At 40.5% G+C, this 14,444-nt stretch overlaps 1 protein-coding gene across 1 annotated transcript; it reads right to left on the reverse strand.

The window, feature by feature from the left end:
* Positions 1-1,358: 1,358 nt before the first annotated feature.
* On the reverse strand, positions 1,359-11,079 carry LOC118818560 (cytochrome P450 1A1). Its single transcript, XM_036585805.1, has 8 exons — positions 10,972-11,079; positions 8,662-9,044; positions 7,392-7,884; positions 6,612-6,738; positions 6,123-6,212; positions 4,625-4,748; positions 4,417-4,503; positions 1,359-2,984 (listed from the first exon to the last, which is right to left on the reverse strand). Exons 2-8 carry the CDS (start codon positions 9,006-9,008, stop codon positions 2,678-2,680), a joined length of 1,575 nt encoding a protein of 524 aa, XP_036441698.1. The 5' UTR covers positions 9,009-9,044; positions 10,972-11,079; the 3' UTR covers positions 1,359-2,677.
* Positions 11,080-14,444: the final 3,365 nt, after the last annotated feature.

Raw genomic sequence — 14,444 nt, forward strand, 5'->3', positions numbered from 1 at the left:
TTAATATTTAAGTAGTGAAGACCATCACTTTATTTGGAGGGATACAAAAAGTAGTAATTAATGGTAAGTAATTAAGAGTAAGTGACCCTTATTAGTAATCTAACCCATCCATGCAGTGAAACACCACCTACACACACAAGTAAAAACACACACACACTAGGGGGCAGTGAGCACACTTGCCCGGAGCGGTGGGCAGCCCTATCCATGGCGCCCGGGGAGCAGTTGGGGGTTAGGTGTCTTGCTCAAGAGCTCCTCAGTCATGTACTGTTGTCTCAGGGGATCGAGCCGGCAACCTTCCAAGACTGGTTCCCTAACTTCCAGCCCATGACTGCCCCCACGACTTAAGTAATGCGTACTTAATGGTAAAAATTAAGTACTCATTACTTACTTGAGTACAAATAATGTCAGGGCTTTTAGATCTGACTGAAAATATGAACGTTTTGCTGATCTTGGATGACTTTATTTGATTTTTCCTCTCAACAGGCAGAAACTCACACTGAAGGCCCTCAACTTCATAATGGAGATCGTCGCTTAATTGCCTTGTTTACGCCAATATGTCTTCATCCCACTTTGTTCTCATCACATCATAACTTGAAATAATACATTACAATCATAACTGGATAGTTGGGTTGCATTGAAATAACTGAAAACAATCGCTATAATCATAAATGACAGCTACTATTAGATATACAAATGTATTGATTTTAAAGGTTCTGTATAGTACCATCAACACTCAAAGAACCCTTTGTGGTTCTTTGCATCATGAAAGCATTTTTCAGACTGATGGAGAATGTGCTGTAGATGGTTCTATATAGAACTTTTTTGAAAAGGGTTCTATATAGCACTCAAAAGGGTTCTTCTACTGTTACAAGCTTGATATCGTAACAGTAGAAGAACCCTTTTTGGTGCTATGGAGAACCATCCACAGCACATTTTTAGGAACTTTCATGATGCGAAGAACCCTTTAATCATGTAAAGTGTTCTTTGAGCATTCTATATAGAACCATTTCTTTACCAAAGAACCGTTGAAGAACCATCTTTTTTTAGGAGTGTACCTTTAAGGGTACCAGCCCAGTTTCAGCATTTGTGGCCTGAAAGATGCAGCTTTTGTATAACGATGGATGAAAGAAGGTTCTGTTAAAGAACGTATTTGTACCTGCTTCGATGCCATGATCTGAATCTGCACACAGAGCAGAACACTGGCATTGAACACATGTTGCAGGGCTGTGGTTATATTTCTTAATCTTCTTTTTTATTTACTCATTTGTCTGTTTGTCTCGGTTTGTGTCCTCGTCCCCTGTATGAGTACCTTGTAAAATGGCCTTTGTGCATAAAAATCGGAGGCAGTGACCAGCTTGTATGTGTCTCTCATAGTTTTATTTCACAAATATGCCAAACATCGTTTACAGAGTACAATAATTACCATCATTATTCAATAACAGCTTGTTTTTTTATGTCAAAAGTTGCACCTAAAGTTCAATTCACTTCCTTCATCTTATGCAAAAAATAGACACAACATAATTATACAGACTTATACTGAAAAAAGTAGCGGTTCTACCTGTATCTAAAGCTATATATCTTAATAAAGAAAACCTTGATATAAAACTTCTGCATTCTGTACAAACATATGCTGAGGCACGTAGAAAGTCTGCTTGTCAGTAATACCAGCACATGGATCACATTTTGGGATAGAGCTTAAATATTGCAGAATTACTTCAGTGTTTTTCATTTCAGAGATTTTGTCCACCGTGTAAAGCAAAATGAAAGAAAAACAATAGCGATAAAAAAGTCGATATGTGATAAAAGGCACAGTGTCGTTTACTCATGTATCACTACTTTTTGTGATATTCAGTGACGAATAGTTTGGTCATCGGTCATTGTGTGACCTGTTTAGTGAGGAAAAGTTGTATGTACATGACGAAACACGCAAAAGACACCTTTCTTTACATTTCATAGCCGCTGTAGCGAGACCTGAGATACAACAACAAGTGGTTATGAGACCTTTTGAGGCAATACATATCTAGCAATGACATGGGGCCAGTTTAGTGGACAGAGTTCTGAGCCTTAATCTTGGACTAAACTGCAATGCCAATGGTATTTTACCATGATGTTCCCATTTAGACTAGAGTGAGGCTTTTATAGTTTCCTTTTTAGTTTTTTATGTGCCCAAATGTCTGCATCATTAAGTAGTTAAGATGTAAACAAACTCATTCAGAGTGGTTGGATGTGAACTGCTCCATTCTTGTTCCCAGTGGTGGTGATAGGAACCAGACGTCTGAAGAGCTTAATGTCTTTTAAAGCTGCCTCGCAGGAAGCTATTACATGAAATGGTTATGAATACACTGGCTGATGGTGAACACATCGAAAAAGTTTTGGCGGAGGGATACATGCAGGCAAAATAGTCCCCACAGACTTGTATCTATGAATTGGCCACTATTTTATTACATTACCTCTGTTATCTGTCATAACGTACCACTGTTATCGACATTACACACAATGTTCACTGGCCATTTTATATAGTGGATAAAAGCGTCTGGCCTCCTGTCAACACCATTATAAGGAAAGTCTTGTGACCACCATCACTGCATTGAAAAGACAGTGAAGCACAGTGTCACAGTAACAGAAGCGACTCTCGTTAGCTTCCCTGAACTACGCGGCCTACGGCTCACTGCAGACTCTACGGGCTGGACATCTCGAAGCCTGGCCGTGGAGTGGTGCGCAACATGCAGCGCTTGTGCTTCATGGTGAGGCCGTACTCAGGGGTCATGTCTGGCATTTCACCTGGCAGGCTGCTGAACTTTAACCTCTGGATGAGGATGGCGAGGAAGAGGAAGACTTCGGAGCGGCCGATGGCTTCGCCGATGCAGCGCCGTTTACCCAGGCCGAACACCATGACCTTCTCAGCTTCGGCCTTGTTGAGCTCGGAGCCGTCGGCACTCAGGAAGCGGTGTGGGTTGAACAAGGAGGGCTCCTTCCACTCCTCTCTGCAGGAAATATTGAATTGAAGTCATTAATCAAACCTCTAAACTACAATAACATATACAACATATTGTGTATAATACTGGGACATTCAAACCTATACTAGAAGTCAATGGGCAGTTGCTGAGCATCAGTAAACATTACTGTTTATTTATGCATTTAGTGGTTGGTATAGTGTAGTGGGTAACACAGCTGCCTTCTATGCTGTAGACTGGTGTTCAATCTCCTGCCTGCAAGCACCCTACACTATACCTATAGGTGTCCTTGGGCAAGACTCCGAATGCTACCTTCGCCTACCTGTGTAAAATGATCAAATTGTAAGTCGCTCTGGATAAGATCATCTGCCAAATGCCATAAAATGCAAAAATGTAGTGTTTGGTGTTGTGGGTCACACTACTGTCCTCCACGTGGCAGACTGGGGTTTGATTCCCAGCCCATCTTAATTCACCAATAAGAGTCCTTGGGCAAGACTCCTAACACTACATTCACCTCCCTCTGTAACATAATTAAAAATGGAACTCATTCTGAATAAGCTTGGCTGCCTGTGTTTTTGTAGGATACTTTCATGTGCAAAAGTTTGGGCACCCCAGGTCAAATTACATTTTGTTGATTTGCAAAGTAGAAAAACTACATTTGTATATATACTGTTTATTTGCTGAATTTAACATATATTGGGTGGAGAAATATAAATGAAAATAAATTGCGGCCTGTGCAAAATTTATTTTTAGAAAGAAAGGTGGAAAAATTGTGAACTAAAATTAGCAGAAAATGCCATATTTACATGTACACCCTTTAGAGGATATGTTAACTTATTTTCACCTATAGTTTGCCCTGAGATATTCAAACGGTTGCATACAGCTGTAAAACTATACATGTACAAAGCATTCTTTCAGAGATGGGACTAATTGTCGAGAGGGAAGAATCCATCATATTGCTTGCTAAAGGTTGTGGTTCTATTTTGCATTAAGTAGCATTTCAAATACTTATTTTTGGATTTCAGCAACTGCCCATTGGCTTCTGTTATGAGTGGGATTAGAATTTCTGAATACAAGGAAACGTCAAAGTCTTTCCCTGTTATAATGAACAGTATGATAAGACACAGAGATAGAGATGAGGTTGAAAACATGCTGGAGTATTCCTTTAACTACCTGATCAGTTGGATCTTGTATGGCACAAACATATTGTAGGCCAAAGGTTCTCTTGCTCTAGACTGAACTAAAGCTTCTAATTCTGGGTTCAGGTATGCTACAGTGCCCCTAGAGGAACTTGAAGTGTATTGCACTGGAGCACAGTGACTTTAGCAGGAAAAAATATCACCTGGCGTCTAACCTTTCATAGCCAAGTCCACTGACTGCCAGACACCACTAGCCTAGTTTCAGTCTGCCAGCATCACACTGACCCCCCCATTTAGGACTGATAAAGTAATGAGCGACTTACGGGTCGTGGTTTATTTGCCACTGGTTAATGAACACACATGTGTCTTTAGGAATGAAGTATCCGTTCAGCGATGTGTCTTTCGTGGTGCTGTAAACGAAAGCATAAGGACTAAATCTCCACTACAGAGTGTGAAGCATCAACAAACACCTATACTGTACATTTGTTTTTGGCCAAATTTGGCAAATAAATGCATAAATATGTGACGCACCAGTGTGGGATGGTGAAAGGGAGGAAGGAGGAGTGACGGAAGGTCTCCAGAATGAAAGACTCGAGGTGCGGCAGGCTGGTTTTGTCCGACAGACGAGGTGTGCGATCTGTTCCGACCTTCTCCTCTGTAGAGAGAAGAGCACTTCAGTCATTAATCTGTATCTTCAGTCAGTCATTCGTAACTTGTAATAAATGATAATAGACTTCATTTTTGAAGTACCTTGCAAACCTTTAAATGTACCTTCTTTACAAACATTCTGCGTTCTGTACAACGACTAAATGAATAGGAAGCAAGAGAAAAGAAAATCAAGAAAAAAAAACACTGAACAGGCAAGAAAATATATAAAGTGCTTTTCCTGGAGAACATGTAGAGGGATTGCGCAGCTTAGGCAGTTTCCAGGTGGTTGCTAGGGTGTTGCCGAACAGTTAGCTGTTGCTAGGGTGTTGCAGAATGGTTATTATGGTATTTTAGGTGGTTGAAAGGTGCTGATAAGTGGTTGCTATGGTATCCCAGGCGATTGCTAGGGTGATAGTGGTTGCTAGGGTGTTGCTGAATGGTTAGTGGTCACTAGGGTGTTGCCGAACATTTAGAATGGTATTTTAGGTGCTTGCAAAGGTGTTGATAAGTGGTTGCTATGGTATCCCAGGTGGTTGCTAGTGTGTTGCTAGATGGTTGCTAGTGTCTTGCTAAGGCGTTGCTAGGGTGTTGCTAAGATATTGCCAGGTTGTTGCTAGGTTTTTACTAGGGTATTGCTAAGACATTGCTAGAGTGTTGGTAGGTGGTTGCTATGGTATCCCAGGTGGTTGCTAGGGCGTTGCTAGGGTGTTGCTAAGATATTGCCAGGTTGTTGCTAGGTTGTTACTAGGGTATTGCTAGGACATTGCTAGAGTGTTGGTAGGTGGTTGCTATGGTATCCCATGTGGTTGCTAGTGTGTTGCTAAGATATTGCTAGGTTGTTGCTAGGGTATTGCTAGGAGATTTCTAGGGTGTTGCTAGGTGGTTGCCCCACATGGTGAGTAAAGTATTATTAACAGACTTTTATCAACGTGACATAAATTGGGTGCACAAACTTTCGCACCCCATTCATTCCTAAGGGAAACAAAAATCATTGTATAACGATAATTTTACAAGAAACGTGCGTCCAATCAAAAAGCTGCATGCAATCACACCATTCTCAATCAGATCAAACATTCTGGAGTTGGAATGGTGTTTATATCTCAAAAAATGAGTGGACAAAAAACTGTGAACCAAAAAGAAGAAGATGAAGAAGAAGAACGCACTGTCAAAAAAAAAAAATACTGCTTAAAAATAATAAATAAATATTAATTCCAATAATAACATTTATTAAAACAGGACATAATGATATGGCTCAACAAGACAAATAAATAAATAAACAAATAAATAAATAAATTCCATTTTAACCTTTTTTTACAATCTGTTGATAAATCTATAGATCTTTCTGTGCTATATTTCAGAGAGGAATATGAACTGTGCTTACTCAGCTCTTGGTAGAGCCTCTCCTGAATCTCCGGATAAGCCACCAGATACACAACAGACCAAGACAGAGCAGTGCTGACGGTGTCGAAGCCTGTAAAGATATGAGAGTAAAGGTGTGTGAGTGAAGGGCTGTAGAGGCGTCAATGATCAGATGCCGTATGTGTGGTGCATACAATCTTTGTTGTCACTGTTTTTTCACTGTGTGAAGATTTTATGATGAATGGACCGATTGAAAAGGTCTGTTTGAAAAGGTCCAGGCTTCATCTTGTTATGAAGAATGAATCAATACAAATAGTCCAAAATTACAGTACAATCTTGCTTTGACGAATGGGCCAACAGAAAAGCTCCAAAACTGGACCGATATAAATGTTCCAAAAAAAAAAAAGATTAAAAAAATCTAAAAGAAATGGTCTAAAAATATAATACAGTCTCGAACATTGTAATGAGAAATATAGGCAAGATAAGCCTGAGTGATTGCATTCTTACTCACCGGCCCCAAAGAGGTCATTCACTATCGACACAATCTTCTCGTCGGAAACCTGCAAGTTAGAGTTCTCGTCCAACTTCCTGTCTTCGCAGTGATTGATGAGGGAGTCCGTGATGTCACGAATGTTGTTCTGCAAGATACAGACAGCATGAACATCCACCTTTATAGAGGAACATTCAGTGCTGTAGATAGTGGTTCTGGAGATCCACCACCCTGAAGAGAGTCGGGTGTGGTAGGATGGGAACCAGGGCCATCATAAGGAGGCCTATAGACAGGGGAGCAAGCCAAGGACTAATATTCTATATTACTTTGAGGGATGCATGATTGGAATCAGCCTGGATCATAATGAGACATTCACTCCTAACAAACATTATTTTCACATAAATAAAACATACTATATCAAGACAACTTATGATTGCTGGAATTAACCTTTCAAGCACATTATTTACTTTGCAAGTCTTTTTTTAGGCACTACGAACTTTCTAACCATGGATCTAAACCAGTGGTCTCCAACCCTGATCCTGGAGAGCTACCTACCTGCAGAGCTTAGTTCCAACCACAATTTGCCACACCTGCTCCAGCTAATCATCCTCTTCCTAAGTCCCTGATTGGCTGGATCAGATGTACTAGAGTTCAGTAAGGGGATACTGGATACAGGTTGGAAGTAACCTTTGCAAGGAGGTAGCTCTCCAGGACCAAGGTTGGAGACCACTGACCTGCTCTGCATGGACAGGAGATCTCAAGGACAGGAGCTGGGCACCACTACTTTAGAGAGGGACTGACCTTATCGTAGGTATCGTAGTGCTGTCTAACGATCCTCTGCACAAATGCATTGAAGCGCCTGTTGATGTCCACAAACTTGTTCATGGTCTTGCTGGGCAGGAAGCGGAGGAAGGGGATGAAGTCAGCCGGGTTGCCACTGCCTGCAACCTGGCCGAACTCGTCGCTCATGTTGACCACGCTCAGCAGCTCCTGGTGGTCGTGGCTGTAGCGATGGCCGAAGCACATGCCGCAGATGACGTTGGTCACGGACATCACAATGTGGCGGAAGGGGTCGAAGCCACCGCTGGCCTTTGTCACCTTGCACAGCCTCTCCACCAGGTACAGCCCCTCTTTGCTGATGTGCTCCTCAAGGGCGCAGGCATACTCCGGGCTTTGGCCTGCCACAGTGGCGAAAGTACGCAGGGCGTTGAGGGCCAGCTTACGGCGAGTGCGCCACACTCCGACTTGGTCTGTGCTGAAGGCCAGGCTTTTACCATCATTGACGATTCGTAAACTGTAATAATAAGAATAAAAATTATAGTAATTTTTTTTATATATAGCGCCTTTCATGAGCCTTATCAGGCTGTGGTCATTTTACTTGTTCCATTATGCTCATCATACATGAATTGCTGTCTCATTGCTGTGTCAACAATATATACTGTGGTTGTGGAGTCATTCAGAGTCGTTTGATGCGGAATGTGTCGTTCTAAAGAAACTTACCAAGTCAGAATTGTTTGTGGTAGGAACCAGACATCTGTTTCTAAAAGCAATGGATTTGGCATAAAATGTACTTTTAAAATCCATTTCTGGTTTAGGCACAAATGCAGGGTGTTGTAAGGCAAAATAGTCCCCAAAGAAAACCTCCTTGTCAGACTGTTTATCATCAATATTACATATAAAACTTGTGTAGATTCACTGGTGGTTTTAGATAGTAAATAAAATTGCTATATTTGTATTGTAGTCATGGTGACCCCTGGTTCCTATCACCACCACTGTAAAGACATCTGAGTCTGTAAGTTTTTCTACAATGAACCGTTTCACACCAAACCACTGTGAATGACTTTGTTTGCATTTGAACCTCTGAATTATACAGAAAAGTTTGAAAATAATGTGGAATTTCCCTTTAAGCTGACTTTTTCAACACTAGTTCCTCTTTTTTACTTTTAGCACCAACTGTGCTGAGGTACTATAGATGGAAATGAGACCCATTAGAATCAATACATAAATACAATCAATTGTTATTTTTTCAAGTAATAACTGATGGTGGGTTCACTTGTTTGTTTTTGTTTACCTGTACAGGTCGGGGCGTCCGGCGAACTCCTCTCCCTGCTTGATGAGCGCCTGCCGCACCGCCTCGCCGCCGCTCAGCACCAGCACGGGGCGCATGCCGATCCTGATCTGGAAAACTGGGCCGTAGCGCTTGCTCATGGCGGTCAGGCTGAGGTGAGGGTTCTGGCCCAGCTCCAGCACGTTCCCGATAATGGGGAGGGACTGGGGGCCCGGGAGCATCTGAAGACCCTCAGGGATCCTGGTCCGGGTCAGACGCAGGAGGAGGTACACCGTGCACACTGTCACCATGGCAACCAGGCTCTCTGACACGGAGATAGGGCCGAAGAATGGTAGAACTGCCACCGGCATGTTTTCTCTGTTTTCAGCAGCCTCTTTAGTGAGAAACTGGGAAGGAAAGGAGAAACGTCTCTGAATGATGAGCAGATCTACAGTGCTGCATTAATACTGAATGAAGACCTGCAGTGCTGAATAATCAGCATTGAACAAACACAGACAAGCTTGACATTGTAACAACAGAAGAACCCATTTTGGTGCTAAACAGAACCATTTTCAAAAAGTTTCTATATAGATATACATCACATTCTCCATCAATCCAAAGAACCATTTCACCATGCAAAGGACCATTTAAGCATGAAATTGTTCTATATAGCACTCATGGTTCTAGATAGAATTATTGATTTTACTGAAGAACCCTTGAGAAACCATCTTATTACATCTTTAAAGGCAAACACATATAATGCTGAACTAACACCTACAGCACTGAATGAGGGCCTACAGCATTGCACTGGTGTTGAATGAATGCATAGAGAGTTGGATTAAAGGGAAATTCCACCAATATTTCTAAATTTCGGCATAATCTTTATTATAAGTTGTAAGATATAAACAAAGTCAATCAGAGCGGTTAGGTACGAAATGCTCCATTCAAGAGAAGCTTTCCAAATCAGAATCGTTCACAGTGGAGGTCTGAAGAGTTGCAATGCAAACAAATCGGAGACAGTAAGTTTCCCTAGAAATCAAACCTCTCTATGACTCTGTTTAGGTCTTAAACACTAAATTATGCATATATTTTGAAAAATGGGTGGAATTCCCCTTCAACACCTGCTGCATTGATCAGACACCTGTAACATCTAATACGTGCCCATTTAAACATACAAATCACTATAAAGTCACTGCAATTTTTACTGCGGCGGAATAGGACGCAGTTCCAGTCGTGTGCAAAAGTTTGTGCGCCCCGGTCCAGTGACCTGTGTTGTTGATTTTGTAAATGAAAATAAGTGAACACACCCTCTATTTGATTGAAATTTGAAATTTGATGCATGATTACTGTTTATTGCATTTTCATTCATTGTCAAAAAGTGCAGAGTCAGCATTTTGTTGCAGCACAATGTAAATGTACCCCTCAGTGGTCCAGCATGCACCTTAAATGCGATTTAAAGGCAAACTACATTCACTTTCCAAGGGGAAAAACCCATATTTGTACCATTTCCTAACTTTTTTAGATAGAAAAGGAAAACAAAAAGCCTGGAGTCGGCCTGCAGGGAGTCAAATGCAACTGCGCTTATAATTGCAATGGAACAGGATACAATTACAGTCGCATGCAAAAGTTTGGGCGCCCCAGGTGACATAACGTATCCCCTATAGGGAGCACACTTCTACACATTTTAATGCACAGTTACTGCTTATTTGCTGAATTTAACAAAAATAAAACATGAAATCTGGCCTGTGCAAAAGATTTGGCACCTTGGTTTTTTATGTTCAATATGCTCAACTCAGTTTTGCACCAAGATTTGCAGAAAAATGCCATATTTAATTTTGCCCCCTGTAAAGGACGTGTTAATTTAACTAATCAACAAAACCTGTCATTTGACCAGAGGCACTCAAACACTTACAGTTTTGCATTAAAAGCTACAGTGTTGAACAAACGCCTACAGCACAGGATGAAAACCTGTTGCATTGACACCTATATGCCTTCAGCAAGGACAGATGGGACTTTTAGTCCACTTTAGATGCTTAACTTTTCCCTAAACCCTCAACTTATAGCCCAATAACCAAAACCTAAGCCTAATCCTAAACTTTTCACCAAGCTGAGATAGATAGATAGATAGATAGATAGATAGATAGATAGATCTGATCTACTGTGCTTTGCATGGAGAGAGTTAAATAGTGCTCAGTGCAGAGCCCTCAGTCACTGAGCGCGCCTGCTGGCGGGCTCATCAAAAGCCCATTGAAGACCAGCTTTACCAATAAAGAATAAATAAATAAATAAATAAATAAATGCATTAATTACTAAATGAGTAAATGCTCAGCTTACCTCCAGCAGCGCGCGCAGACTGGCTCGTGTGCGCAGGTGAGCAGTGCTGGTCAATTTGTTGATCTTTGTTTGAAGTGTTGCTGTAGTTGAAGGAGTAAATCTTTTATAGAGCGGCTCCTCGCGCCATTGGCTGCGCTCCCGGTGACGTCACGGCGGCGGAGCGTTTGAGGTGTGAGGGTTAGAGAGCGCGCATCTCACCTGCTGCACCCACCGCGCGGGGCGGAGAGAGAATCGCGTGAGAAGCGCGAGCGGCGCAGAAACGCGCGACAGAGGGTCTGTAAAGCAGTAACGAGAGACCACCTCCCCAAACAGAGCGCTCAGAGTATAACACAGCACAGTAACACAACACAACAACACACAATAACACACACAATAACACACACAATAACACACAATAACACACACAATAACACACAATAACACACACAATAACACACAATAACACACAATAACACACACAATAACACACACAATAACACACAATAACACACACAATAACACACAATAACACACAATAACACACACAATAACTGCTCCTAAAAACTCACATATATAACAGACACTAACAGTGATCATCATCAACACATCAATAAAAGGCTTGAGCTGCCAAGAAAATGAATGAGGATCCGGAAAAAGTAGGTAAGAAATAACAAATAAACAAACAAACAAACAAATAAATGAATGATCAAATAAATAAATAAACTTAATAAGGTATAAACGCTTTCATGAATTAATTATTATTTTACATTATTGTTTTACACTTTGGAGTGAACAAACAACAAATAAACAAACAAACAAGTAAATGACCAAATGAATGAATGAATGAATAAATGAATGAATGAATGAATGAAGTATTTAATTAGCTCTGTTTCAGAGTGAATAATCAAACAGATAAAGAAACATTTAATACAGTCATTAAATGAACGAATAACATGTTAATTAATGATTTAAATAAAGAGAGGTCGAGCAAATGAATAAATAAATAAATAAATAAATTAATTAATTAATCAAATTTATCAACCAAGTGAATGAAGGAACACATTAATGAGTCAATAAATTAACTTTGACTGAAATAAATAAATATACAAACAATTAAATTAATAAACTAACTAACTTCCTATCTAACTAACTAACTAAATGAATTAATGAATTTACATATGGATGAATTAATGAATTAATGACAATTCGGAGTACTGAAATAAATAAATAAATAAATAAATAAATAAATACATAGATAGATAAACAGATAAATAAATAAATAAATAAATATAAACTAAGTAACTAACTATCTAACTACCTAAATAAATGAATAAGTTTACATATGGATGAGTCAATTAATTAATGACAATTCAGAGTACTGAAATAAATAAATAAATAAATAAATAGTGCTGAATAAAGCCTACAGCACAGAATGAAGACCCGTTGCACAGACCTAAGTGAATGAATGAGTACATTACTGAATCAGTTAATTAATGAAATGTCTAAATAAATAAATAAATAAATAAATAAGCTCCCGTCTCTTTTTAGGAGGTGTTTTATAGACGAAAGATTGAAATATTCCGTATGATGGAACTCACAGCTACTCTGATCACAGCTCACAGTCAGAGCAGCAGCGCGCGGAGGGGAGGCTGTGATCTGAAGTGGGAGCTGGGTCGTGTATTTTCTTTCTTTATTTCTTTCAGAAATAAAGGTATGAAACTGTCTCTGGTGCAGTTCCCCTCTTGTCACTGGGGTGGTCCCCTCAAGGCTCCATCACAGTACCTTTAGTCAGGGAACATAACTGAACCATAATCCACTGAATGATATGTTCTAAGCTGTACTGACTCCACGCACCCCGTCTCGTCTCCAGGCTTTTATTTTACTGTTCTGTTTTAAAACATTCGGTTATGAAAAGATACAAATACGAACTTTTCACCTGGAAAAACTTATTTAAGGTTCACAGTCAGACCTTAAAACCACTGTTGGAGCTTTGAGGGAACATTTACCCACACTGAAAATAAACCAGGCTGAATGGAGTCTAACATGGATTAAGCGAAGAGCCGCTTCAGTGTCTGTCTTTCTGTCTGGCTGCGACTCTGAAGGGTCTTTGGCTCCGTGCCAGCCTGTCTGAGCTGTAGGGTCTCCGAATCCAGCGATACAGAGATATCAGACTGTCTGATGAAGTTCGTGTGAAACTCGTTACCTGTTTATTAGATTCTTTCTTTTATTTCGCCGCTCGAGTGCGCGCACCTCTGGCGCGCGGGTTAAACATTGGCCAGGTTGCGTGAGAGCGCGAGAGTGAGCGGAGCCCGCGCGCGTGAGGATGCTGGGGCGGGGGAAGGGGGTTAACCGAGTTCACACACACACACACACACACACACACAATCATTCATTCATCATCTCCTGCTCGAGACAGGTGAGCACGAGCTCACGGCCACCTACAGCGCCTCTTCGCGAGATCATTTACATTAAGATTATCAGTCACGGGCTGTAGCTGATACTCAGCAGCCTCAAGATCAGGATTAGACCCAACATCAGGGGTGAGGGTTAGGCTTTGGGCTGAAACGTGGGTTGAGGTGAAAGGGGAATTCCACCGGATTTTCTAAATTCCTGCATAAATTAATCATCAAAGTTAAAACAAATCTATTCATAGCGCTGCTCACAGTGGTGGTGATGGGAACCAGACGTCTGAAGAGTCTAATGCCTCTAAAAGCTCCATCACAGAAAGTTATTACATAAAAGATTATGAATATGCTGTCTGATATTGTTTTATTATAGTTTTTCTTTTGGATAATAATAATAATAATAATAATAATAATAATAATAATAATCACCACTTTAAATAAATTTTAACTGGTTTCTCTACAAGGTATCAATTCACATCAAACAAATCTGAGTAAATATAGACTGAATATCTATATGCTAGTGCCATAGACCTGTTAGTACATAGACCTGGTAGTGCCACAAACTTGTTAGCACATAGACCTGTTAGTGCTATTGACACATAGACCTTTTAGTGCATAGACCTGTTAGAACAAAGACCTTTCAGTGCAGAGAAATGTTAGTGCCATAGACCTGTTAGTACATAGAAATGTTAGTGCCATAGACCTGTTAGTACATAGATGTTAGTGCCATAGACCTGTTAGTACATAGATATGTTAGTGCCATAGACCTATTTCTACATAGACCTATTAGTAACATAGCCTTGTTAGTGCCATAGACCTATTAGTACCACAGCCTTGTTAGTGCCATAGACCTATTAGTACCATAGCCCTTTTCGTGCCATAGACCTATTAGTCCCATAGCCCTGTTCGTGCCATAGACCTATTAGTACCATAGCCCTGTTAGTGCCATAGATCTATTAGTCCCATAGCCCTGTTAGTGCCATAGACCTATTAGTACCATAGCACTGTTAGTGCCATAGACCTATTAGTACCATAGCCCTGTTCATGCCATAGACCTATTAGTACCATAGCCCTGTTAGTGCCATAGAC

This window comes from Colossoma macropomum, unplaced genomic scaffold (assembly GCF_904425465.1).
Source record: "Colossoma macropomum unplaced genomic scaffold, Colossoma_macropomum, whole genome shotgun sequence".
Lineage (NCBI taxonomy): Eukaryota > Metazoa > Chordata > Actinopteri > Characiformes > Serrasalmidae > Colossoma > Colossoma macropomum.

What these genes read in the sequence shown, in the direction of transcription:
- LOC118818560 (XM_036585805.1), bottom strand. Translation starts at nt 9,008, where the DNA reads ATGCCGGTGGCAGTTCTACCATTCTTCGGCCCTATCTCCGTGTCAGAG. An exon ending in GAATGACCTCTTTGGGGCCG is followed by an intron (nt 6,213 to 6,611) that starts GTGAGTAAGAAT and finishes ATATCTTTACAG; the next exon opens with GCTTCGACACCGTCAGCACT. An exon ending in TGGCAAATAAACCACGACCC is followed by an intron (nt 2,985 to 4,416) that starts GTAAGTCGCTCA and finishes TATTTCCTGCAG; the next exon opens with AGAGGAGTGGAAGGAGCCCT.